Source organism: Bos taurus, chromosome 5 (assembly GCF_002263795.3).
Source record: "Bos taurus isolate L1 Dominette 01449 registration number 42190680 breed Hereford chromosome 5, ARS-UCD2.0, whole genome shotgun sequence".
Lineage (NCBI taxonomy): Eukaryota > Metazoa > Chordata > Mammalia > Artiodactyla > Bovidae > Bos > Bos taurus.
The window spans coordinates 106,852,257-106,876,694 of record NC_037332.1 but is presented as its reverse complement, the minus strand read 5'-3'; the positions used below and the strand labels follow the sequence as shown (position 1 = coordinate 106,876,694).

The following is a 24,438-nucleotide window of genomic DNA, read 5'->3' as shown; positions in this document are numbered from 1 at the left end:
AACTCAAAACATGGACGTCACACTAGCTTCGAAGTCGAACGCCGTAAAGTCAACACGCGATGAGTTTTGACAGGATGTTCTGTAGGGACCATAAAACTGCGAATAAGTTGGGGACAAGATTTACTGGATCCGACAGCGGATCTCATTACGGGATACGGACGTTAGAAGACGGCCGGCAGGCAGTCAAGGGCGGGAGATGGAAAAGACCGTCAGGCAAGCGTGCAAAGTAAGTTCGTGGACGCCCTAAGTCTGGGCAGGACTAGGGCAGGCAGAAGGCGTCCTGCGGGTAGGGGGCGCGGCCGCTCATGGATGGGAAGGACTGCTGGGTTGGCAAGTGTGGTTCCGGGAATGTCTCGGGGTCGGAAGGGCGGCCCCCCAGGAAGCGCCCTGGGTGGTCTCTGAGTACTGACCGCAGGGGAGCGCGGGCAGCCGGGGCGCCCGGCCGCAACTGGGGTGTGGACCTGGGCTCCAGCCCAGCGGCGCGTAGCAACCCGCCCTTAGCAACCCTCCAGCGGCGTCGCCGCCCCTAGAAACCCACACGCGGGGGCGGTGGGAGCGGCGGGCGCGCGGACCAATAGGCGCGGAGCGTCGGGCGTGCGGTGGCCAATTGGCGCGGAGCGGCGGGCGCGCGGACCAATGGGCGGTGGTGACAGTGTGGGGTGCGGTTGCGGGGCGGGGCGGCTGCGCCAGGCTGGCCAGGAGCTGCCGCGGGTGTGGACGCGGTCGGCGCTCGCGGGGCTGCAGGATGGAGTCGTCGCTCCGTCGCCCGGGCCCCCGCGGGGACAGGTCAGGAGCGATGGCGGCGGGCGGAGACCCAAGAGGGCCGTGGAGGTCTGGGCTGGGCGCCGAGGGAAGTGGGGGGCGGGTGGGCCGGGGGGCGCGGGGCCCCCACGCCGAGGGCCAGCTCGTGTCCAGTCGCGCCGGGACCCGCGGGGTCGGTCCGGCCTCGTCAGAACGCGTCAGCCAGGGGGTGCTCGGCCTGGGCCGGGGGTGCAGGGTGGCTCTGGGGGCCAGCAGTTGAGGGGGCGGCGGCATCCCGGCCCAGGGCGGGCTCTCCGGGTAGTCAGCGCAGGCCGGGCCAGGCGCAGGCGGGGTGGCTTCGCCTGGGCCCGCGCCCGCCTGCTGCCCTGTACCGCCTGGCGTGCGTCCGGAGCCGGGCCGACCCTGCCCTGGGTCAGCAGCTGAAACCACTCAAAAGCTGGTCGCCCGAGAGGCGTTGGTGCCGACAACACCCGTTTTTCTGTTTCATCGGGTTTTATTTACGTGAGAGCAACGCTCTGTGAAGTTGGTTCACTGCTTTTTGGTTTCTTAAGTCGAGAGAAGAACCGACATTTACAAGTATAAATATGGACGCGCAAGGCGGACATCCAGTTAAAATTCAGCATCATCCGTTGAATTGGGGTGGTGCTCACTCTGCCATGGCTATCCGGTCAATCTTAAGTGAACGGATTTAAGGCAGTAAATTTCCCGGCTACCAGATGTTTGGTGTGACTCATGATTTTGGGGAAAAAGAAATGGAATTGACTTTGAGAGACCAAGAGGCAAAATGGTTTTTAATTCTTTGGACCTGAAGTTTCAAGGGATAATTGTCAAGTTTGTTCCTCTTTGTCTTCCCAGAGAAACCAGCTCTTTAATCTGAAAATTGACTTCAAAGAGGAATGTGTGAGTCACCAAATGTTTCTCCTGCCGTATGTTCTGTCATTGGTTAACTGACTTGTTGCCGAGAGGGGAGTGGAATGAATGTCTCTTGCTTTTTTTGGCTTCACGTTGTATGTTTTGGATGTTTTTGATGAGATACATGGATAGAGTTTTCGGTATGAGTACTTTTCAGTGTGAAGGATAGCATCTGACTTTTTAAAGTTTCGTGTGACTTTTTTTTCCTTATTCTTCTTTTGAGTGATGAGACCGTTTCCCCAGAGTTATTTTCAACAAAGTAGAAAAATTATGAGCAAATACACGGAACATTTTTCCTGTATCTGAACTATTTAGTGGAAACTGGAGATGGAATTAGAAACAGCACTCTCAGCCCCTTGGCTGAGTTAGGCGCTTGTGTTGTAGATTCCCCTGGAGATGACAGCAGTGCTTGGCCAGTGCTTGGAACCTGAGCCTTCCTGGCTCTGTGTTCCTGATACAGGATCGAAGATATGGTGGGAGAGGCTGCTCCGCGTGGTGTGACCTGGTGACCCAGAGCCGACTACGGGAGTCCTGGTCTCTGCTTTGTCCACATGCCGTGGTTTTTTTTCAGAAATGCAGCCAGTGGTGGTGGCTGGGGGTTATGTCTTGGCCAGGCTTGCTGTCCTCTTTCACCTTCTCTCTTTTTCAGATGTTTCATCAGATGAGCTAATTGTTGGTAAACAGACTTCCCCAGTGCTTGAATATGCTTAGATTAACTAATGCAAGACTACGGTGTATCTGGACATTATCAAGAGCTATAGTAAAATCCTTCTGACATCCATCGTGCATGTATTTCTCCAAATATGAAGACTTCATAGAGACCTAGGAAAGCAAGAATAACCCCTGTAATACATTTCCTTTCCAAGCAAAGAGACTCAGACATTCTTTGGAATAGTTTTCATTTCCAGCTTGTCTTATTCTTTCCTGTGGAAATTGTGCTGTTTCCCCTGCCTTTGTGTCCACTGAAAGAAAAAGTTAACATCTCTTCTTACCAAGAGGGAAAGTGTGCTTGAGTTGCTCAGAGGAAGAGTGGAAGCTGTCTTCCTCCAAGTTAGAGGATTTGAGGACTGGACGTGTGTGTGTGTGGGTGTGTGTGTGTGTGTGTTTCTCAGTCACGTCCAACTCTTTGCGACCTCATTAACTATAGCCCACCAGGCTCCTCTGTCCGTGGATTTCCCAGGCAAGAATATTGGAGTGGGTTGCCATTCCCTTCTCCAGGGGGTCTCCCTCACCCAGGGATTGAACCTGGGTCTGAGGCCTTGGAAGGGGCCTTGATAATTCCCTTAGGTATGTTGAGTACAGTTAACAGTGAAATTGCTAAGGCTTCTTTCAAACTGAGACTTCCTGTGGTCTGCTTTCCTTTATTTCCTCTGAGCCAGTTCCTTAGGAAGATGCTCTTTGTATTAAGTCTGTGCTGCCTCGCCAGACGTTCTTGTGCTTAGTAAGGCCTACAGCATTGTCCTGGCTTGGTTAGAGCTTGACTCCACTGATGCTTGAGAAGAGACACCCTGTCCACGTGCTGGTGGATGTGCTGTCTTTGTTGACTCTCAGTACTTGTCATGAGTCTTGATAATGAGGATTGTCATCGCTGACCCTTTGCCTTAGGACTGCTGTGACACCACTCATGGTTAGCAGGAATGATCTCTGGAATAAAGGGATTGTACCATAGGGGTCACCGGGACCTCTGGGAGGCCCCTGTTCTGAAGGTGATGAGAGTAGTGCCCTAGTGTTTATCAGGTGGTCCTTTCTGCTTTGCCACCAGGCACTGAGGTGGGGCGAGTGCTGGAGGCTCCCACTGGGTTCCTGACTCCAGTCCCAGCTTCCTCACTGCCTCTCAGTGCCACCTGGAGCCCCTCAGCTACTTGTCTGGCTTGAGTTTTCTCCTCTGGAATAACAGGGTTTCTTTGGATTCCCTTAATGATTTATACCGAATTAATAAAATAACATATTTCAGTAACAAATTTTGAAAGGTACAAAACTGTATTCTCTGAAAAGTATGTCTTCTCTTGTCTCTCATGTCACTCAGTTTGCTCATTGGTAGGTTTCTTAGGGGGATCTTCTAAAGATTTTCTGTGTATTAAGTAATCTCATCTTTTCCTTTCCTATTCTTTATGTTTTATTTTTGTAAACAAGTGAGTATGTCAGAATTTTCACATTGCTTGTCACAGTGCTGATTTCCGTGATTCTGATTTGACAGAACTCAGCTGAGGCACAAGTATGTTAGCTCTTAACAAATATCCGGGAATCATTCTGTGACCCATACATTGAAAAATACCGTCTTGAATTTATGGCATGTTGGATTTTTTTGTTTGTTTGTGCTACTTTTAAAAAGTTTGGATTTTTTTTTCTGCTACTTAAATTTTCTTTTTTTTTAATTTTTGGTTGAACCATGCAGAATATGGGATCTTAGTTCCCTGACCAGTGATTGAACCCATGCCTTCGTTGGAAGCACCGTCTTAACCCTGGACCACCAAGGAAGTCCCTCATTTACTGTTCTTAAAATATGATGATTTTAGTTTTAGGGTGGGATACGATAGTCTAATTCTCTTGAAGAGATCTCTCGTCTTTCCTATTCTGTTGTTTTCCTCTATTTCTTTGCATTGATCGCTGAGGAAGGCTTTCTTACCTCTCCTTGCTATTCTTTGGAACTCTGCATTCAGATGGGAATATCTTTCCTTTTCTCCATTACTTTTCGCTTCTCTTCTTTTCACAGCTATTTGTAAGGCCTCCCCAGACAGCCATTTTGCTTATTTGCATTTCTTTTCCATGGGGATGGTTTTGATCCCTGTCTTTCGTACAATGTCACTAACCTTCGTCCATAGTTCATCAGGCAATCTGTCTATCAGATCTAGTCCCTTTAATCTATTTGTCACTTCCAGTGTATAATCCTAAGGGATTTGATTTAGGTCATACCTGAATGGTCTAGTGGTTTTCCCTACTTTCTTCAATTTAAGTCTGAATTTGGCAATAAGGAATTCATGATCTGAGCCACAGTCAGCTCCCGGTCTGGTTTTTGCTGATTGTATAGAGCTTCTCCATCTTTGGCTGCAAAGAATATAATCAATCTGATTTTGGTATTGACCATCTGGTGATGTCCATGTGTAGAGTCTTCTCTTGTGTTGTTGGAAGAGGGTGTTTGCTATGACCAGTGTGTTCTCTTGGCAAAACTCTATTAGCTTTTGCCCTGATTCATTCCGTATTCCAAGGCCAAATTTGCCTGTTACTCCAGGTGTTTTTTGACTTCCTACTTTTGCATTCCAGTCCCCTATAATGAAAAGGACATCTTTTGGGGGTGTTAGTTCTAAAAGGTCTTGTAGGTCTTCATAGAAACGTTCAACTTCAGCTTCTTTAGCGTTACTGGTTGGGGCATAGGCTTGGATCACTGTGATATTGAATGGTTTGTCTTGGAAACGAACAGAGATCATTCTGTCGTTTTTGAGATTGCATCGAAGTACTGCATTTCAGACTCTTGTTGACCATGATGGCTACTCCATTTCTTCTAAGGGATTCCTGCCCACAGTAGTAGATATAATGGTCATCTGAGTTAAATACACCCATTCCAGTCTATTTTAGTTCGCTGATTCCTAGAATGTCGACGTTCACTCTTGCCATCTCCTGTTTGACGACTTCCAATTTGCCTTGATTCATGGACCTAACATTCCAGGTTCCTATGCAATATTGCTCTTTACAGCATTGGACTTTGCTTCTATCACCAGTCACATCCACAACTGGGTATTGTTTTTGCTTTGGTTCCTTCCCTTCATTCCTTCTGGAGTTATTTCTCCACTGATCTCCTGTAGCATATTGGGCACCTACCGACCTGGGGTTCGTCTAGTCAAGGCTATGGTTTTTCTTGTGGTCATGTATGGATGTGAGAGTTGGACTGTGAAGAAGGCTGAGCACCGAAGAATTGATGCTTTTGAACTGTGGTGTTGGAGAAGACTCTTGAGAGTCCCTTGGACTGCAAGGAGATCCAACCAGTCCATTCTGAAGGAGATCAGCCCTGGGATTTCTTTGGAAGGAATGATGCTAAAGCTGAAACTCCAGTACTTTGGCCACCTCATGCGAAGAGTTGACTCATTGGAAAAGACTCTGATGCTGGGAGGGATTGGGGGCAGGAGGAGAAGGGGACGACAGAGGATGAGATGGCTGGATGGCATCACTGACTCGATGGACGTGAGTCTGGGTGAACTCCGGGAGTTGGTGATGGACAGGGAGGCCTGGCGTGCTGCAATTCATGGGGTCACAAAGAGTTGGACACAACTAGCGACTGATCTGATCTGATCTGATCTGACCAACCTGGGGAGTTCCGCTTTCAGTATCCTATCATTTTGCCTTTTCATACTGTTCATGGGATTCTTAAGGCAAGAATACTGAAGTGGTTCAGCATTCCCTTCTCCAGTGGACCACATTCTGTCAGACCTCTCCACAATGACCCGCCCGTCTTGGGTGGCCCCACACGGCATGGCTTAGTTTCATTGAAGGGAACATTTCATGCAAAGATGGGGTCAATAAAGGACAGAAATGGTATGGACCTAACAGAAGCAGAAGATATTAAGAGATGGCAAGAATACACAGAAGAACTGTACAAAAAAGAGCTTCACGACCCAGATAATCACGATGGTGTGATCATTCACCTAAGCCAGACATGCTGGAATGTGAAGTCAAGTGGGCCTTAGAAAGCATCACTATGAACAAAGCTAGTTGAGGTGATGGAATTCCAGTTGAGCTATTTCAAATCCTGAAAGATGATGCTGTCTAAGTGCTGCACAATATGTCAGCAAATTTGGAAAACTCAGCAATGGCCACAGGACTGGAAAAGGTCAGTTTTCATTCCAATCCCAAAGAAAGGCAATGCCAAAGAATGCTCAAACTACCACACAATTGCACTCATCTCACACACTAGTAAAGTAATGCTCAAAATTCTCCAAGCCAGGCTTCGGCAATACATGAACCGTGAACTTCCAGATGTTCAAGCTGGTTTTAGGAAAGGCAGAGGAACCAGAGATCAAATTGCCAACATCTGCTGGATCGTTGAAAAACCAAGAGAGTTCCAGAAAAACATCTATTTCTGCTTTATTGACTATGCCAAAGCCTTTGACTGTGTGGATCACAATAAACTGGAAAATTCTGAAAGAAATGGGAATACCAGACCACCTGACCTGCCTCTTGAGAAATTTGTATGCAGGTCAGGAAGCAACAGTTAGAACTGGACATGGAACAACAGACTGGTTCCAAATAGGAAAAGGAGTACGTCAAGGCTGTATATCGTCACCCTGCTTATTTAACTTCTATGCAGAGTACATCATGAGAAACACTGGGCTGGAAGAAGCACAAGCTGGAATCAAGATTGCCGAGAGAAATATCAATAACCTCAGATATGCAGATGACACTACCCTTAGGGCAGAAAGTGAAGAGGAACTAAAAAGCCTCTTGATGAAAGTGAAAGTGGAGAGTGAAAACGTTGGCTTAAAGCTCAACATTCAGAAAACTAAGATCATGACATCTGGTCCCATCACTTCATGGGAAATAGATGGGGAAACAGTGTCAGACTTTATTTTTTGGGGGCTCCATCACTGCAGATGGTGACTACAGCCATGAAATTACAAGATGCTTACTCCTTGGAAGGAAAGTTATGACCAACCTAGATAGCATATTCAAAAGCAGAGATACTACTTTGCCAACAAAGGTCCGTCTAGTCAAGGCTGTGGTTTTTCCTGTGGTTCTGTATGGATATGAGAGTTGGCCTGTGAAGAAAGCTGAGCACTGAAGAATTGATGCTTTTGAACTGTGGTGTTGGAGAAGACTCTTGAGAGTCCCTTGGACTGCAAGGAGATCCAACCAGTCCACCCTAAAGGAGACCAGTCCTGGGCGTTCATTGGAAGGAATGATGCTAAAGTTGAAACTCCAGTACTTTGGCCACCTCATGTGAAGAGTTGACTCATTGGAAAAGACTCTGATGCTGGGAAGGATTGGGGGCAGGAGGAGAAGGGGATGACAGAGAATGAGATGGCTGGATGGCATCACTGACTCGATGGACGTGAGTCTGGGTGAACTCTGGGAGTTGGTGATGGACAGGGAGGCCTGGCGTGCTGTGATTCATGGGGTCGCAAAGAGTCAGACACGACTGAGTGACTGACGATTGTCTAAACACTGATACCTACCTTGATCATGGGCAAGATATATTTTTAGAATATGAGCTATAGTGGTTGCTTCAAGCTTTTTTTCTGTGTGATAATTAACGTATAGAAAATAAGACTTGTCTGAAAAATAATTTTCAGACACGCTTCTTGAAAAATAAATCATTGCTTCTTAGATTTGCTGGAGGAAAAGTCCATAAATTCGATTTTCAGTTTTAGAATGAAGCAAGTTTATAGAGGATTGATTTGTTTTCCTATTGAAATTCAGTGTAATTTTCTTATGAGAATTTGATACATCACATAAGCCAGAAGCAAAGCAGAGGGAGATGTTTTGACTGAGGAAGGCTGGTGAGCTGTGCTTTCAGAGAGGGAAGATCTGTCAAGATAAAGGAATCCATGATGATGACTTACATTTGCGTATCCTTGCAGAGTACAGAGAGCTTTCACATACGTGATGTCTTCTGAGCTTCACAGCTCTGCAGAAATCAGGGCTTCTGACACTGTCTTCATGTTATAGGTGGGGAGATTAAGGCTCAGAAAAGGTGCAGTACAGCCAAGTTGCGTGGCAGGTAAATGAGGTGGTCAGAAGTGAAATCTAGACTTAAAACTGGGCTTTTGACTTCTAATCTCCTCTCTTCTTCTTCTCACTTACTATTAAGATATCCATTCCAGATATTTCTGGATGCCATTTATGCACATAACCGGTAACAGCTGCTACTGATTACATTCTGATTATTTTTAGAGCAAGGTTGAAGAAATCAGACATCCTAGCAAAGTACTAATGAGTACTGATTCCATCCAGTGGAATGGGAGTGGAAGGATTTAGTTGGTGTCCTAAGGCAAAAGAATGTACTTGCTCTTTGCCACTTTGATTTTTGGCTGTGCTGCGTCTTCCTGGCTGCTTAGGAGCTTTCTCTAGTTGCCGCGAGCGGGGGCTACTCTCCAGTTGCCCTGCGTGTTTGCCATTGCCGTGGCTTCTCATTGTGGAGTCTGGGCTCCAGAGCGCAGGCTCAGTAGTTGCCCCGCGTGCTGTCTTCCCAGACCGGGGATCAAATCTTCGTCCCTGCGTTGACAGGCGGGTTCTTAACCTCTGGACCACCGGGGACGTCCAGAACAATGTACTTTGATCTTTACATGAGAGAGAAGGAAATGACATTACCAGAGAGAAACTGAAACCCCTGAGAAGAGGACAGCCCAGCAGGAGGTGAAGTGAACTTGAATTCTCAGTTGTGTCCTTTTTAAAATCTGTGAGGAATAAACGGATAGTTTAACTTCTGCATAAAGTCATTCGTTTTAAATAACTTTTCTGTTGGGCTCACTAAAAAGAATGCTTTTTAAAGCCTTCGTCGTGTGTGACATGCAGAATGAGAGAGAGGGCTTCTTCATCTGAAGCAGTTTTCTTCACTGTGTTCTCTGGGGCCAAATGAATCCTCTCATCAGCTGCCAAGTTTCCCTTCTCACTGCCTCTCTCTCCCCAGGCAGTTCTCCCTTCTCTCTGATTGTCTTTTCTAAATGGGCCTCTTAGGAAATGGGTTTTCGTTCCCTTGCCTCAATTAAGTTAGTCCCAGATTGTGGCAGTCACTCAAGTAACAAACCGCTGAGCCCGGAATATTAACAGTTCTCCTGCGTGAGGCAGGGTAGGTTTCTGTGGAGTCTTTTCTGGCCTTTCTAATTTGATCTTTGTGCCTTCTCACAGAAGCAGTGTTTTGTTCCAGCCAGATGTACTCTTGGGTCTCACTGCATGTGAAACTACGCCTCCAGTATTGACATTTGGGATTTGGACAAGGTGAATCTACTTGTCAGTTGACTTAGAGAAAAATGCTTTTAGTAATAGCTGTTGACCCAAGTACTTGACGCCATGATCAGTTCAGACACGATGAAATCTGATGACCCTTTTCCAATAGTATTTATAACCTGTGATCAACTGCTCCCATGGGCATCTTCAAAATCCATTCACTGGCTTGGAAATTCTGCTGCCTAAAAATACCCATGAACTGACATTCTGACTGAAAAGCTTCTTGGCAGACTTGTTGAAATGCCATAATAATGAAATCCCAGACTCTCTGCTGACCATTTGAATATTTGTGGGGAAGGTGCAGTCTGCACGCTGAGGCAGGTGCTGTGGGGCTGAGGCTGAACTCTAGCTCGTCCACTCATCCACTTTCTGACCTTGAACAGATAGCTCCCTCTGAGTTAACAGTTCTCTGGTGTTAACTTTCCCTCTGAGTTAATGATTCTCCCTCTGTTCTGTAGAACTTCGTTTTGTTTTGTGTAGATTTGCTAACCAGGCTTGTTTAGGCTTGCTATTCAACAACTTGGTTTGAAATGAAGAAAAGAGAATATTAAAGCAACGAATGCAAGTTTAGTAAGATCATAATACAGTTTGACCAGAAATCCTAGTTCAGAGTTATTATAAGTGTATAAAAATCTTGATTATTTCTGCTAAGTTATAATTTAAAACTAGAGCTCAGAGAAAGTGTAACTTTTGAAGTACAGAAGGGATCTAAATGTTACAATTATATAACATCTTTTTAGTGCCTCTTCTGTTCAGGTCAGAATGCTTTGAATATACCACACTGTTTATTTAAATTGGCCGTCTTGCCCAGGCTTGATGAAAGGAATTAGTGGTGTTGAGATAAGGCATTAAAGACACACCTGTCTTCTTCACTGTTAGAGGCCGTAAGAGAAATGTTTGAGGATTTTAGTTGTATTTCAGAATCTGGCACCATTGGAAAGGTTTTAGTATTTTATGGGGAATAAGATGGTTTTAGAGCGTTTAAAAACACTTGTTTGTTTGGCTGTGTCAGGTCTTAGTTGTGGCCCACGGGAGCTTTTGTTGCGGTTCAAGGACTCTCTCGTTGTGGTGCGTGGGCTCAGGAGCCCTGAAGCATGTGGGGTCTTAGTTCCCCATCGGGGACCAAACCTTTGTCCCCTGCGTTGCAAGGCAGATTCTTAACCACTGGACAACCAGGGAAGTGCTGAGATAGAATGATTTTTTTCCCCATGCTCACAATTCTGGTTTAGTGAAGAGGGACCAGTGAGGTGGAGGAAAAGCAGTTTCATAGCAGTAGTTGTTGAAAATACTAGTCTGTAACAGTGAGTTTATTTTTTGTCTTATTTGTTTTATATAGGACTTTTTCAAGTGTATACTAATTTTCACTGAATACTCATAATATTCTTGTACTGTATACATAAAGCTTGATTTAAAAATATGTGAATGAGGATTAAAGACAGGAAATCAGGAGCATACCTAGATAGGGGCCCACAAAGTCAAGGTGAAGAGTGTACCGTATCTCTTATTTTTGTCTATTTGTGTCTCTTTTAAGCTAGGGAAAAAATGAGATGATTAAACACTTAGTGTTGTTATTCTTAAATGTAAAGGTGGTGGTTGTTGTTCAGTCTCCCCGTAGTGCCTGATTCTTTGCAGCCTCTTTGGACTGCAGCACACCAGGCCGCTCTGTCCCTCACCATCTGAAATTTGCCCAAGTTCATGTTCATTGCATCCATGATGCCATCCAGCCGTCTTGTCCTCTGATGTCCTCCTCTTCTGCCTGAAATCTTTCCCAGCATCAGGGACTTTTCCAATGACTTGGATGTTCACATCAGATGGAAAGGTTAAGAAGAAGGAGAGAAGTCGCTCAGTCATGTCCAACTCTTTGTGACCCCATGGACGGTAGCCTACCAGGCTCCTCCATCCATGGGATTTTCCAGGCAAGAGTACTGGAGTGGGCTGCCATTTCCTTCTCCAAATGTAAAGGTTACATAGGAATTTAAATAGAGGGGACTGTCAGAGAATCAGCACACCTCCTTGTCTGTATCTCAGGGCTTATTAAATCTGCTTACAGTTAGTGGGCAGGAGGAGTCTTGGAGATGGTGCACGAATTCCAGGTTGCTGTGCATTATTAAAATTTATAAACCCTTCCACAGTGTGGGAATGTCCTAGTTAGCCATTCAGCCATAGAGAGATGCTTTTGTGCATTTACCCAAGTGCGGGAAAAGCCCTGCTTCCCTTTGTAGCTGTGGAGCATGTCTTCTTAAATAAAGACATCATATTTATAGTTTTTTTTTTTGGCAAGAAGCTCCTAGTAAAAACTTAACAATAGAAATAATTGAGAACCACTTCTGCCTTGTTTTATACTTCGTTTCTAAGAATGCTGAGTCACAAAATCTTAAGTTAGGAAATTGTCAAAAATAGAAAAGACTTTCAGAAAGAGTTTAAAGACAGACAGAAGGGTTTGGTTTTTTAATTGAGACAGTAATTTGATTCCATTTTGTTGACTTCCTTCAGTGAAACAAATTTGTCTCCTAATAGTATTAAATCTTGTCCATCCACATTTGTAGTCTCTTGTAATGACTGAATAGTGTTTTACTCTTTTATTGAAAAGGAAGTTACATGATTTGCTAGATCTTGAAGTCAGTGATTTTAGTAAGATGCTATATACTACCTAACTATCTCTTAGAACTATCTCCAAAAAAGAAGTAGATCTATATGGGAAAAGAATTAAAAAAAAAAAAGAGTATATGTATTAACTGATCACTTTGCTATATACCTGAAACTAGCACATTATAAATCAATTATATTCCAATAAAAATTAAAAACGAAAAGAAAAGAAAAACAGAAGTAGAATATATTTGATTTTAGATGTAATTTAGACTCTGGAAAGAGACCAGGATTAGTGTCTTTCTGTTATTTAACCCTAGGCGTGGCTCTTCAGCTCTGTTTCCTTTATCTTCAAAGTGTGAAAAATGACAGTACTTAATTCATAGAACTGTTTTGAGGAATAAATAAAAGAATACATTTAAAGTACTTAACACTGTGTCTGGAATATAATGAATACTCAGTACATGATTTTAAAGAGAAAAAAATGCTGGCGTGCGCGGGAGTCCGTGTTCTGCCTTTTCTCATCCTGTGGGTATCCAGTCTCGTCAGTCCCCTGGACTGTGTGGCATGAAGCGTGGCCGGTCCTCCTGCAGTCAGTGTGGGCAGCCTGTGGAGACTGGTGCTTCCCGGAGGTAGCCTTAACTGGCTCCAAATGGCCCAAAGGAGTAGCTCGCTACACGGACATGACAAGACTGATGTGGTTTAAGAGGATTTTCTCTTTAAGTGCTTTCATTTTTTTTTTAACAGTGCCTTTGAAGATGAGACCATGAAGCTCAGGCAGCTGAAACTGGATAACCAGGTGAGCAGAGTCTCCTCTTCTGAAAGATGTGGACAGCTTATCCTGACCAGGAAGCCAATGGGCCTGACTGTGGCTACAGCAAGGCCAAAGCGCTTGAGGACATCAGCATTAAAACTGGCCTTGGACTTATAGTCACTAAAGATTCCTTGGCATCTGTCATAAGAATTAGAAAAATGTTAACGCTGTATTTCTGTGTAGTAATATGAAACTGCTGCCCAAATATCTCTCTGCACTGTAATTTCATGTAACTACAAGATTTTTTCTTTATCTTAAAATGCAAATCTGAAAGTGGTACTGTGCTTCTTAAAAGCTTCTGCTGCCTACAGAATACTTTCTCACAGTATTGGTCTCACTTTTCAGTTACATGTTATTATTTGCAGTGATTTGACTTATGTTCATTTCCTCCATCAGACTAAGCTCCATGAGAACAGGAACCAAGAAGTCTGTTAATGATGACCTTTCCATCAGAAGGTCCTGGCCTGGGGCTGGGCCCATTGTAGTCCTTCATTAAATACTGGAATGATGGAAGAGATAAATGCAGTTCTCTGTTGTCACGTACTGTGAGAGTCCTGATTAGTCAGCCTAGAATCTTATACCCAACATGAGTTATTTTCATAGGAGTGTTTTCTAATTCAGGAAATTCTTTAGGTCCATCCAGTCTGCCAACATGGGATCATTAGCCATCAGTGTCTGGAGTGACAGGTGACTAAAAACACTTCCAAGTGCTGTCTTGCTCCTTTATGTTGCTTTTGGACCTCATAATGGGACTTTCTGTTGTTCAGTCGCTCAGGCACGTCCGACTCTTTGCCACCCCATGGACTGCAGCGTGCCAACCTGCCCTGTCCTACACCATCTCCTGGAGCTTGCTCAAACTCATGTCCTTCGAGTTGGTGATGCCATCCAGCCATCTCATCCTCTGTTGTCCCCTTCTCCTCCTGCCTTCAATCTTTCCCAGCATCAAGTTCTTTTCCAATGAGTCAGCTCTTCGCATCAGGTGGCCAAAGTATTGGAGTTTCAGCTTCAGCATCAGTCCTTCCAATGAATATTCAGGACTGATCTTTAGGATGGACTAGTTGGATCTCCTTGCAGTCCAAGGGACTCTCAAGAGTCTTCTCCATCACCACAGTTCAAAAGCATCAGTTCTTCGGCGCTCAGCTTTCTTTATGGTTCAACTGTCACATCCATGCATGACTACTGGAAAAACCATAGCTTTGACTATATGGACCTTTGTTGGCAAAGTAATGTCTCTGTTTTTCAATATGCTGCCTAGGTTTGTCATAACTATTCTTCCAAGAAGCAAGCGTCTTTTAATTGCATGGTTGCAGTCACTGTTAGCAGTGATTTTGGAGCCAAAAAAAATAAAGTTTGTTGCTGTTTCTGTTGTTTTCCCTTCTGTTTGCCATGAAGTGATGGGACCAGATGCCATGATCTTTGTTGTTGTTGTTGTTGTTGTTGTTTTTTCCATTTTTTTGAATGTTGAGTTTTAAGCCAGCTTTTTCACTCTTGTCTTTCACTTTCATCAAAAGACTCTTTAGTTCCTCTTTGCTTTCTGCCATAAGGGTGGTATCATCTGCATATCTGAGGTTATTGATATTTCTCCTGGCAATCTTGATTCTAGCTGGTGCTTCATCCAGCCCAGCATTTCGCATGATGTACTCTGCATATAAATTAAATATACAGCATTGATGTACTCCTTTCCCAATTTGGAACCAGTCCATTGTTCCATGTCCAGTTCTAACTGTTGCTTCTTGACATGCTTGCAGGTTTCTCAGGAGGCTTAAGGTGGTCTGGTATTCCTGTTTCAGAATTTTCCACGGTTTGTTGTGATCCACAGTCAAAGGCTTTAGTGAAGTCAGTGAAGCAGAAGTAGATTTTTTTTTTTTTTTTTTTTTTTTTTTTTTTTTTTTTTCCTTTTTTTTTTTTTTTTATTCTTCCAATTTTATTTTATTTTTAAACTTTACATAATTGTATTAGTTTTGCCAAATATCAAAATGAATCCACCACAGGTATACATGTGTTCCCCATCCCGAACCCTCCTCCCTCCTCCCTCCCCATACCATCCCTCTGGGCCGTCCCAGTGCACCAGCCCCAAGCATCCAGCATCGTGCATCGAACCTGGACTGGCAACTCGTTTCCTACATGATATTTTACATGTTTCATTGCCATTCTCCCAAATCTTCCCACCCTCTCCCTCTCCCACAGAGTCCATAAGACTGTTCTATACATCAGTGTCTCTTTTGCTGTCTCGTACACCGGGTTATTGTTACCATCTTTCTAAATTCCATATATATGCGTTAGTATACTGTATTTATGTTTTTCCTTCTGGCTTACTTCACTCTGTATAATAGGCTCCAGTTTCATCCACCTCATTAGAACTAGAAGTAGATTTTTTTTGGATTTTTCTTGCTTTTTCTATGATCAAGTCAGTTCAGTTCAGTCACTCAGTCGTGTCCAACTCTTTGCGACCCCATGGAAAGCAGCACGCCAGGCCACCCTGTCCATCACTAACTCTCGGAGTTTACCCAGACTCATGTCCTTTGAATCGGTGATGCCATCCAACCATCTCATCCTCTGTTGTCCCCTTCTCCTCCTGCCCTCAATCTTTCCCAGCATCAGGGCCTTTTCCAATGAGTCAGCTCTTCGCATGAGGTGGCCAAAGTATTGGAGTTTCAGCTTCAACATCAGTCCTTACAGTGAACACTCAGGACTCATTTCCTTTAGGGTGGACTGGTTGGATCTCCTTGCAGTCCAAGGGACTCTCAAGAGTCTTCTCCATCAGGACAGTTCAAAAGCATCAATTCTTTGTAGCTCAGCTTTCTTTATAGTCCAACTCTCACATCCATACTTGACTGCTGGAAAAACCATAGCCTGGACCTTTTTTGGCAAAGTAATGTCTCTGCTGTTTTCTGAATGTTGAGCTTTAAGCCAATTTTTTCACTCTCCTCTTTCACTTTCATCAAGAGGCTCTTTAGTTCTTCTTTACTTTCTGCCATAAGGGTGATGTCATCTACATATCTGAGGTTATTGATATTTCTCCCAGCAATCTTGATTCCAGCTTGTGTTTCCTCCAGCCCAGCGTTTCTCATGATGTACTCTGCATATAAGTTAAATAAGCAGGGTGACAATATACAGCCTTGATGTACTCCTTTCCCGATTTGGAACCAGTTTGTTGTTCCATGTCCAGTTCTAACTATTGCTTCCTGACCTGCATACAGACTTCTCAAGAGGCAGGTCAGGTGGTCTCGTATTCCCATCTCTTTCAGAATTTTCCACAGTTTATTGTGATCCGCACAGTCAAAGGCTTTGGCATAGTCAATAAAGCAGAAATAGATGTTTTTCTGGAAATCTTGTTTTTTTGATGATCCAGCAGATGTTGGCAATTTGATGTCTGGTTCCTCTGCTTTTGTAAATCCAGCTTGAACATCTGGAAGTTCACGGTTCATGTATTGCCGAAGCCTGGCTTGGAGAATTTTGAGCATTACTTTACTAACATGTGAGATGAGTGCAATTGTGCAGTAGTTTGAACATTGTTTGGCATTGCCTTTCTTTGGGATTGGAATGAAAACTAACCTTTTCCAGTCCTGTGGCCACTGCTGAGTTTTCCAAATTTGCTGACATATTGAGTGTAGCACCTTTACAGCATCATCTTTCAGGATTTGAAATAGCTCAACCAGAATTCCATCACCTCAACTAGCTTTGTTCATAGTGATGCTTCCTAAGGCCCACTTGACTTCACATTCCAGGATGTCTGGCTCTAGGTGAGTGATCACACCATTGTGATTATCTGGGTCATGACAATCTTTTTTGTACAGTTCTTCTGTGTATTCTTGCCATCTCTTCTTAATATCTTCTGCTTCTGTTAGGTCCATACCATTTCTGTCCTTTATCGAGCCCATCTTTGCATGAAATGTTCCCTTGTTATCTCTAATTTTCTTGAAGAGATCTCTAGTCTTTCCCATTCTTTTGTTTTCCTCTATTCCTTTGCAATGATCACTGAGAAAGGCTTTCTTATCTCTCCTTGCTATTCTTTGAAACTCTGCATTCAAATGGGTATATCTTTCCTTTTCTCCTTTGCTTTTCGCTTCTCTTCTTTTCACAGCTAATTTGTAAGACCTCCTCAGACAGACATTTTGCTTTTTAGCATTTCTTTTTCTTGGGGATGGTTTTAATCCCTGTCTCCTGTACAATGTCACGAACCTCCGTCCATAGTTCATCAGACACTCTGTCTATCAGATCTAGTCCCTTAAATCTATTTGTCACTGCCACTGTATAATCGTTAGGGATTTGATTTAGGTCATACCTGAGTGGTCTAGTGGTTTTCCCTACTTTCTTCAATTTAAGTCTGAATTTGGCAATAAGGAGTTCATGATCTGAGCCACAGTCAGCTCCTGGTCTGGTTTTTGCTGACTGTATAGAGCTTCTCCATCTTTGGCTGCAAAGAATATAATCAGTCTGATTTCGGTGTTGACCATCTGGTGATGTCCATGTGTAGAGTCTTCTCTTGTGTTGTTGGAAGAGGGTGTTTGCTATGACCAGTGCGTTCTCTTGGCAAACTCTATTCTCCTTTGCCCTGTTTCATTCTGTACTCCAAGGCCAAATTTGCCTGTTACTCCAGGTGTTTCTTGACTTCCTACTTTTGCATTCCAGTCCCCTATAATGAAAAGGACATCATTTTTGGGTGTTAGTTCTAAAAGATCTTGTAAGTCTTCATAGAACCATTCAGCTTCTTCAGCGTTACTGGTCAGGGCATAGACTTGGATTACCATAATATTGAATGGTTTGCCTTGGAAACGAACAGAGATCGTTCTGTTGTTTTTGAGATTGCATCCAAGTACTGCATTTCAGACTCTTTTGTTGACTGTGAGGGCTACTCCATTTCTTCTAAGGGATTCCTGCCCACAGTAGTAGATATAACGGTCATCTGAGTTAAATTCAGCCATTCCAGTAGATGTTGGCAATTTGATCTCTGGTTCCTCTGCCTTTTCTAAATCCAGCTTGAACATCTAGAAGTTCTAGGTTCACATACTGTTGAAGCCTGGCTTGGAGAATTTTGAGTATTACTTTGCTAGCATGTAAGATGAGTGCAGTTGTGCAGTAGTTTGAACATCCTTTGATATTGCCTTTCTTTGGGATTGGAATGAAAACTGACCTTTTCCAATCCTGTGGCCACTGCTGAGTTTTCCAAATTTGCTGGCATATTGAGTGCAGCACTTTCACAGCATTATCTTTTAGGATTTGAAATACCTCAGCTGGAATTCCATCACCTCCACTAGCTTTGTACTGATGGTTCCTAAGGCCCACTTGACTTTATACTCTAGGATGTCTGGCTGTAGTTGAGTGATCATACCATTGTGGTTATCTGGGTTATTAAGATCTCTTTTGTATAGTTCTTCTGTGTAAGAGGACTTGGAGGGCAGTAAATTACTTCAAAGGTGGAACCTAGTTCAGCTGTCTCCAGGGGGACATTGCTGGGGCCGTCTGCTCCAGGGCCACCGTGAGGCCCTTGGTGTCCCTCGTGCCTCTGTGGGGCCTTCACCAAGTCCCCTGCCTCTCGGGCCGCCCCGTGGGAGGGGTCCAGCCTTCCCTGTGCACCCACAATGGAGCGTGGCCCATGGCCTGCAGGCACCCTGTGCTTCAAGGTGGCAGCGGTCAGCTCAGTGATATGTGCATGTATTTGTTCTTTTTCAAATTCTTTTCCCATTTAGATTACTACAGAATATTGAGCGGATTTTCCCGTGCGGTACAGTAGGTCCTTGTTGGTTATCTATTTTAAATATAGCAGTGTGTACATGTTCATGCCAAACTACCTAACTGTGCCTTCCCCCTGGCAACCATAAGTTCGTTCTCTAAATCTGTGAGTCTTTCTGTTTTGTAAATAAGTTCATTTGTATGTGTTTTTTTTTTAGATTCTGCATATAAGCAATATCACACGATACTTGTCTTTCTCTGTCTGACTTACTTCATTAAGTATGATAATCTCCAGGTCCATCCAGGTTGCTTCAAATGGCATTATTTCTTTCTTTTCAATGGCTGAGTAATAATATACCATTATATATATATGTAGCACATCTTCTTTATTCCTCTGTCAATGGACATTTAGGTTGCTTCCATGACTTAGCTATTGTAAAGAATGCTGCAGTGAACATTGGGGTACCTGTGTCCTTTCAAGGGCATATACTCTTTGGATGTATGCCCTGGAGTGGGATTGCTGGATCATATGATAGTCCTGTTTTTAGTTTTCTAAGGACCTTCCATACTGTTCTCCATAGCAGCTGTAAGAGTTTACATTTCCACCAACAGTGTTTGATGGTCCTCTTTTCTTCACACCTAAAGGATAATAAGTTTTCTTTTTTTCTTCCAGTTAAAAAAGTAGGAAAATTTAGAAAAGTAGGAAAAGGAAAAATAATCATCCATATTCTACTTGCTAGACAAATCACTGTTACCGTGTTCCTTCATCTTTTCTCCCACTCATATGTTTATATAAACTTGTGATTGTGATTTGATAATAATATGTTAATTACTATATATTTTTTATATACTTGGATTATGATCTTAGCTTGGCTAAAAATGCATTTGTATCACTTTAGATGGCTTTTCATAGGTGTTTAGTAACTATTTATTAAATGAAGTAAATGGATCCTTACCCCTCTCTGTGCCTTAGTTTTTCCCACTTCTTAAGTGGGAAAATGTAATTTACCAGAGGCTCTGTAAGGATCTGTGAAAGAGTGTACATGCTGAAGTAGCCAGACCTGGTGGTCGATCCCCTGGCTGTCCCCTCTCAATCCTCCCCAGAGAGCGCTGCTGGAGAAGAAGCAGAGGAAGAAGCGCCTGGAGCCGCTCATGGTGCAGCCGAACCTGGAGGCCCGGCCGCTGCGGGCGAGGCCGAGGGGCCGCGAGGAGCACGCTCTGCTGGTGGAGCCGCAGGCCCCGCAAGGCGGAGTCATCTTGCAGGGTGTGTACTCAGGCAGCACCCCCTCCTGCTGCCGCTGTTAGCATCGTTACCAGTCCCTTCACAATCTTTATAATCATGATTAGGCTTCTGAGTTGGGATAAACGCAGTAGTCCAATCAGCGGAGGATACCTGAAAGTTCACAGCCATCCTGAAACAGTTGTTTTATCTGCAAAATGAATGAGTGTGGGATCTTAGTTCCCTGTTGAAGTGATGAGTCTTAACCACTGGACCACCAGGGAAGCCCCCAGAACAGCCCATTTGAGGAGCTTGCAGGCTTGGTTGTTGTCTCCCGGCAGAGTGAACCGTAAAGCCAGGAGCAGATAGAGGCAACCATTCCTCCAGTAGCCGGTCTCGGGACAGCAGTGACAGCAGCAGGGAGGAGAAAGAGCAGGGTTAACACGGCCAAAGCCAGCCCTTGGCCGCCTGCCTAGACCAGGTCTCGAGTCTGGAGGACCTGCTTTGCTTTCCGTCTCTTTCTTGTGTCTGAAGCACAGCATCAGGTGCGTTTCATTCATACTTCAGCCTCTAGTCAGGGCAGCTTGATAAAATGAACACAGATAATGGAGTGGTTTCCTTTTAACAGATGTCCTCGTGGAGGTTAAGGCTGGAGGAGTGGACCGGTTTGGTGGGTGTTCATTCGGATCACGCGCACCAGAGCCACCTGGCCACAGGGCGGGTGATACCGGCTTCTGTTCTTTTTGTTGGGCTCCTAGGCATTGATGGTCCTGCTGCCTTCCTGAAGCCAGACGCTCAGGATGTGGACACCAGACTTCACGTTCTCACGGTGGGCTCTGCTGCCACAGAGGACGCTGAAGGGAGCGCAGATGGGGAGAGCGCACGGGACCCTGCCTCCAAGCCGGATCTGCAGGAGGTTCTCCGAAAGCATGGTGAGGGGGTCCTGGCTTTGAGGCTGTGAGCTGGTTGAGCTGGGGTGACGTCAGGTGTGGGCTGGACAAGAGTTACTCTGTGCTGTGAAGAATGAAGTGGAGGGGACAGGTGCTCCCTAGACCAAGATTCAGGAAGTGTCAGTTTGGAAGATAATGTTCCTCAGGTGGAGGTTCATTTGCTTGTCTTACAAGTTTGGGAGAAATCCTTGACCTCTGTCTTAAGGTACGTGTTTACATAAACTGAGTTTTTAGTATAAAAATGGCATTTGAAAACATAGTACTAACGTTGTGAGTCAACGGTACTTCTGTAAAAAAGAAGAAAGCGTAGTAGGAATGAAGATGCTAACATGAGAGTGAGGTCCCAAGAGTTTTATGCCTTTTTGCTACCCGCCCCCAAAAGTTAGTCTCCTTCTCTCTGTGGACCTGCTGACTCTGGGATGTCACGTCAGCACTTACACGCCGTGTGGTCCTCTGTGCCTGGCTGTCACTTAGCATCGGTTTTTCAGAGTTCATCCACGTTCTGGCCTGTCAGGGCTTCATTCCTGTCTGTAGTTGAGTGACGTTCCGTTGTACAGATAAGCCATCTTTTGTCCTTCCTGTCATCAGCTGATGGACACTGGGTTCGTTCCACTCTGGCTGTTAGGAATAGCGCCACTGTAAACAGTTACGCGTGCATTTTCATTTGGATGTATGTTTTCCTGGCCTTAGCCTTATCCTTGGGTGTCCTTGAGAAAAACTTGATACCATTTATTTGTGAACTGTGTGAAAGGAGCTCATGGTGGCCCCTCCTCCGAGATGGGTAGGGCTGCCTGTTGCTCAGCCTCCTCGTCAGTTATGATTTGCGGGCTGTGCCAGCTATTGTGTGAGGGGCAGCCTCACCCTGGAGACCAAAGAGGAAGAGGGTTGGGTTTCAGGCGTAGCTCTGCTGCTTTGTCTTGGGCAGAACTGCTCCTCCCGGGCCTCCCCAGTGTCATCTCCAGGCCTTTGTCACCTTCACAAACTGAGCCTCTGTCCCCGGTGAACTCTGCCTGCCCAGCTCCTCCTCTCCCCTCACAGCTCACATACATAGAATCACAGGGGTTTTCGCCTTTTGTATCTGACTTATTTTCGCTTTGCATAATGTCTTCAAGATTCATTCATGTTGTAGCATGTGTCAGGATTTCATTCCTTTTTAAGGCTGAATAGCATTCCATTTGCGTATGTGCCACGGTTTGTTTATTCATCAGTTGGTGGATATTTGGGTAGTTTCCACCATCTGAAAATTGTGAAGAACACTGCTCTGCACATCGGTTGTTCAAGTGTCTGTCTGTGTCTCTGCTTCGTCTCCTTCTGGGAATATACCCAGAGGTGGAATTGTTGGATTTGGATTCTAGGGCAGTTCTATATGTCTATTTTAGGAACCAACTATATTGTTTTCTGCTGTGGCTGCATAATTTTGCATCACCACCAGCAGTGCATGAGGGTTCTAGTTTCTCCTCACCAACACTTATTTTCTGTTTTGGGGTTTTGTTGTTTTTTTTAATTTATTATTTTACTTATTTGTTTTTGGCTCCATTGGGTCTTTGTTGCTGCCAGGCTTTTCTCTAGTTGCAGCAGTGGGGGCTGCTCTCTGGTTGTGGTTTGGGGGCTTCTCATTGCAGCGACTTCTCTTGTTGGGGGGCACAGGCTCTGGGTGTGCGGGCTTCAGTGGTTGCAGCTCCCGGCTATAGGCTACGGGCTCAGTAGTTGTGGCGCACGGGTTTAGCTGCCCTGCGGCATGTGGGATCTTCCTGGATCAGGGATAGAACCCGTGTCTCCTGCATTGGCAGGTGAATTCTTGACCACTAAGCTACCAGGGAAGCCTGGTATTTTTTTTCTATAGTAGTCATCCCAGTGCTTGTCAAGTGGTATCTCATTGTGATTTTAATTTGCATTTCCCTAATGACTAGTGATGTTGAGAATCTTCTTATGCTTATTGGCCACTTATATAGCTTCTTTGGAGAAATGTCTATTCAAGTCCTTGACCCATTTTTGAATTGGGTTTGTTTTGTTGCTGTTGAGTTAAATATTCTGGATATTAATCCTTATCAGATGTATGATTTGCAGATATTTTCTCTCATAGAATGTTTTAAAGAGGCTCAAATTAGGGTGGCAGCAGTGGGCAGGGAAAACGAGGGGTGGAGTAGGTGAGAATATGAAGAAAGAGTTGTCAGAATGTGCATAAAAGAGCCATGTGTTAAGTCAGAACAGCTGGAATGTTTTAAGCAAGGGAGTTAAAGTTATATTTGGCTCAAAGATTTTCTGGCCTTTTTTTAAAACAGTTTCTCCCTTTCTGCCAGGGATCTCAGGGAGTTTGAACTTTGACGAGGAGGAGACTGATGGGGAGGAAGGAGAAGGGAACCAACTAAGGTCTCAGTCGCCGTGTTCAGAGGCAGAGAGGCCCGGTTCTGCATCCAGCCAGAAGCCAGCCCCGGTGTGTAGTCCTGATCCTTCTTCCTCTGGGGCTGATTTCACTGCTTCCTGGACATGTCTTCCTGTTTAAGTGCCATCACTGCATGAGGGCTGCTTCCAGGATTTAAGCTGGAATTATATTTAGAGCCCACGACCTCATATTTCCTGTGTCTTCAGCTAGCTCTTGTAAAGCTGTATCCCATTTTCATACTTCTCTCCTTCATTACTCCCAGGGGTCATATACTTACTTAACTTCTCAGAGTTTTTCTTTATTTTGTCAGAAGACGGAAGACATATGGGTAAATCAGTAAGTTAATTTGTCCTTTAAGTGTTTCTCAAAGAGAACATGAGGTTTCCTGACCCAGCTGCGGCTGCTCTCTCAGGGCACAGGGGCCTCCGGGACCGCATCCCCGCACTCTGACATTCAGCCAGGAGAAATAGAGGACTTGGAAGGCTTTGCGTACAGTCCTGCCCCACGAGGTGTCACAGTGAAGTGCCGGATAACCCGGGACAAGAAAGGGATGGACCGGGGGCTCTTCCCCACCTACTACATGCACTTGGAAAAGGATGAGAATCGCAAGGTAGGCGAGTGGCTCTTGTCTTGAGATGGAGGGTAGTGTGCTGTCGGGGTGGGGGCGGTGGTGGTCTTAAGAACAGGGGCGGGGGGCACCAGCCTTAGACCTAGTCAGCAGGAACGAGGGTGTACCTCCAAGTGTCCAGTGCCGTGTTCTCACTGTCTTCACAGAGGTCCTAGTCTAATAGTCAGAATCCACCCCCGCCCCAGAAAAAAGAGAGTTTTATCCAGGAGTCATAAAATGGAGGAGAATGTTCAAATGTAGTTGTTTTTACCTCCATCCCTCTTTTGGGGTGCCGGGGTTTCCAGCGTGCTCTTAGACTTTTATTTTTATTACATGGTAGAACATCAGTGTGGAAAAAAGAGAGTACATTTTAGGGAATAGGAGGAATTGGAAAAACAAAAACATGTCAGTGAAATGTCTTGTTTTTCATCCTAGAAATTCTGATTTACCCTTAAATTTGAGGCAATTAGTATTTGCTAGTGACCAGCCTGTTTTGTGTTGATACCAGGTCTATGTGGGTGACTTTACGGTTCTAGAAATAAGCTGGTGGTAGTAGGTTTTGCTAGTGACCAGCCTGTGTTGTGTTGATACCAGGTC

The 24,438-nt window shown here is 44.7% G+C and overlaps 1 protein-coding gene across 4 annotated transcripts in view; it reads left to right on the top strand.

Moving 5' to 3' along the window:
* The first annotated feature begins 59 nt into the window (after positions 1-59).
* Positions 60-24,438, top strand: part of TULP3 (TUB like protein 3) — a 31,153-nt gene continuing 6,774 nt past the window's right edge. Inside the window, exons 1-7 of one of the 4 annotated variants that reach the window (XM_059886402.1) lie at positions 677-786; positions 9,511-9,600; positions 12,943-12,994; positions 19,787-19,946; positions 20,660-20,833; positions 23,152-23,285; positions 23,647-23,844. In XM_059886402.1, the coding sequence (XP_059742385.1) occupies positions 746-786; positions 9,511-9,600; positions 12,943-12,994; positions 19,787-19,946; positions 20,660-20,833; positions 23,152-23,285; positions 23,647-23,844 (849 nt within the window). In that variant the 5' untranslated portion in view covers positions 677-745. 4 annotated transcript variants of the gene reach the window in all.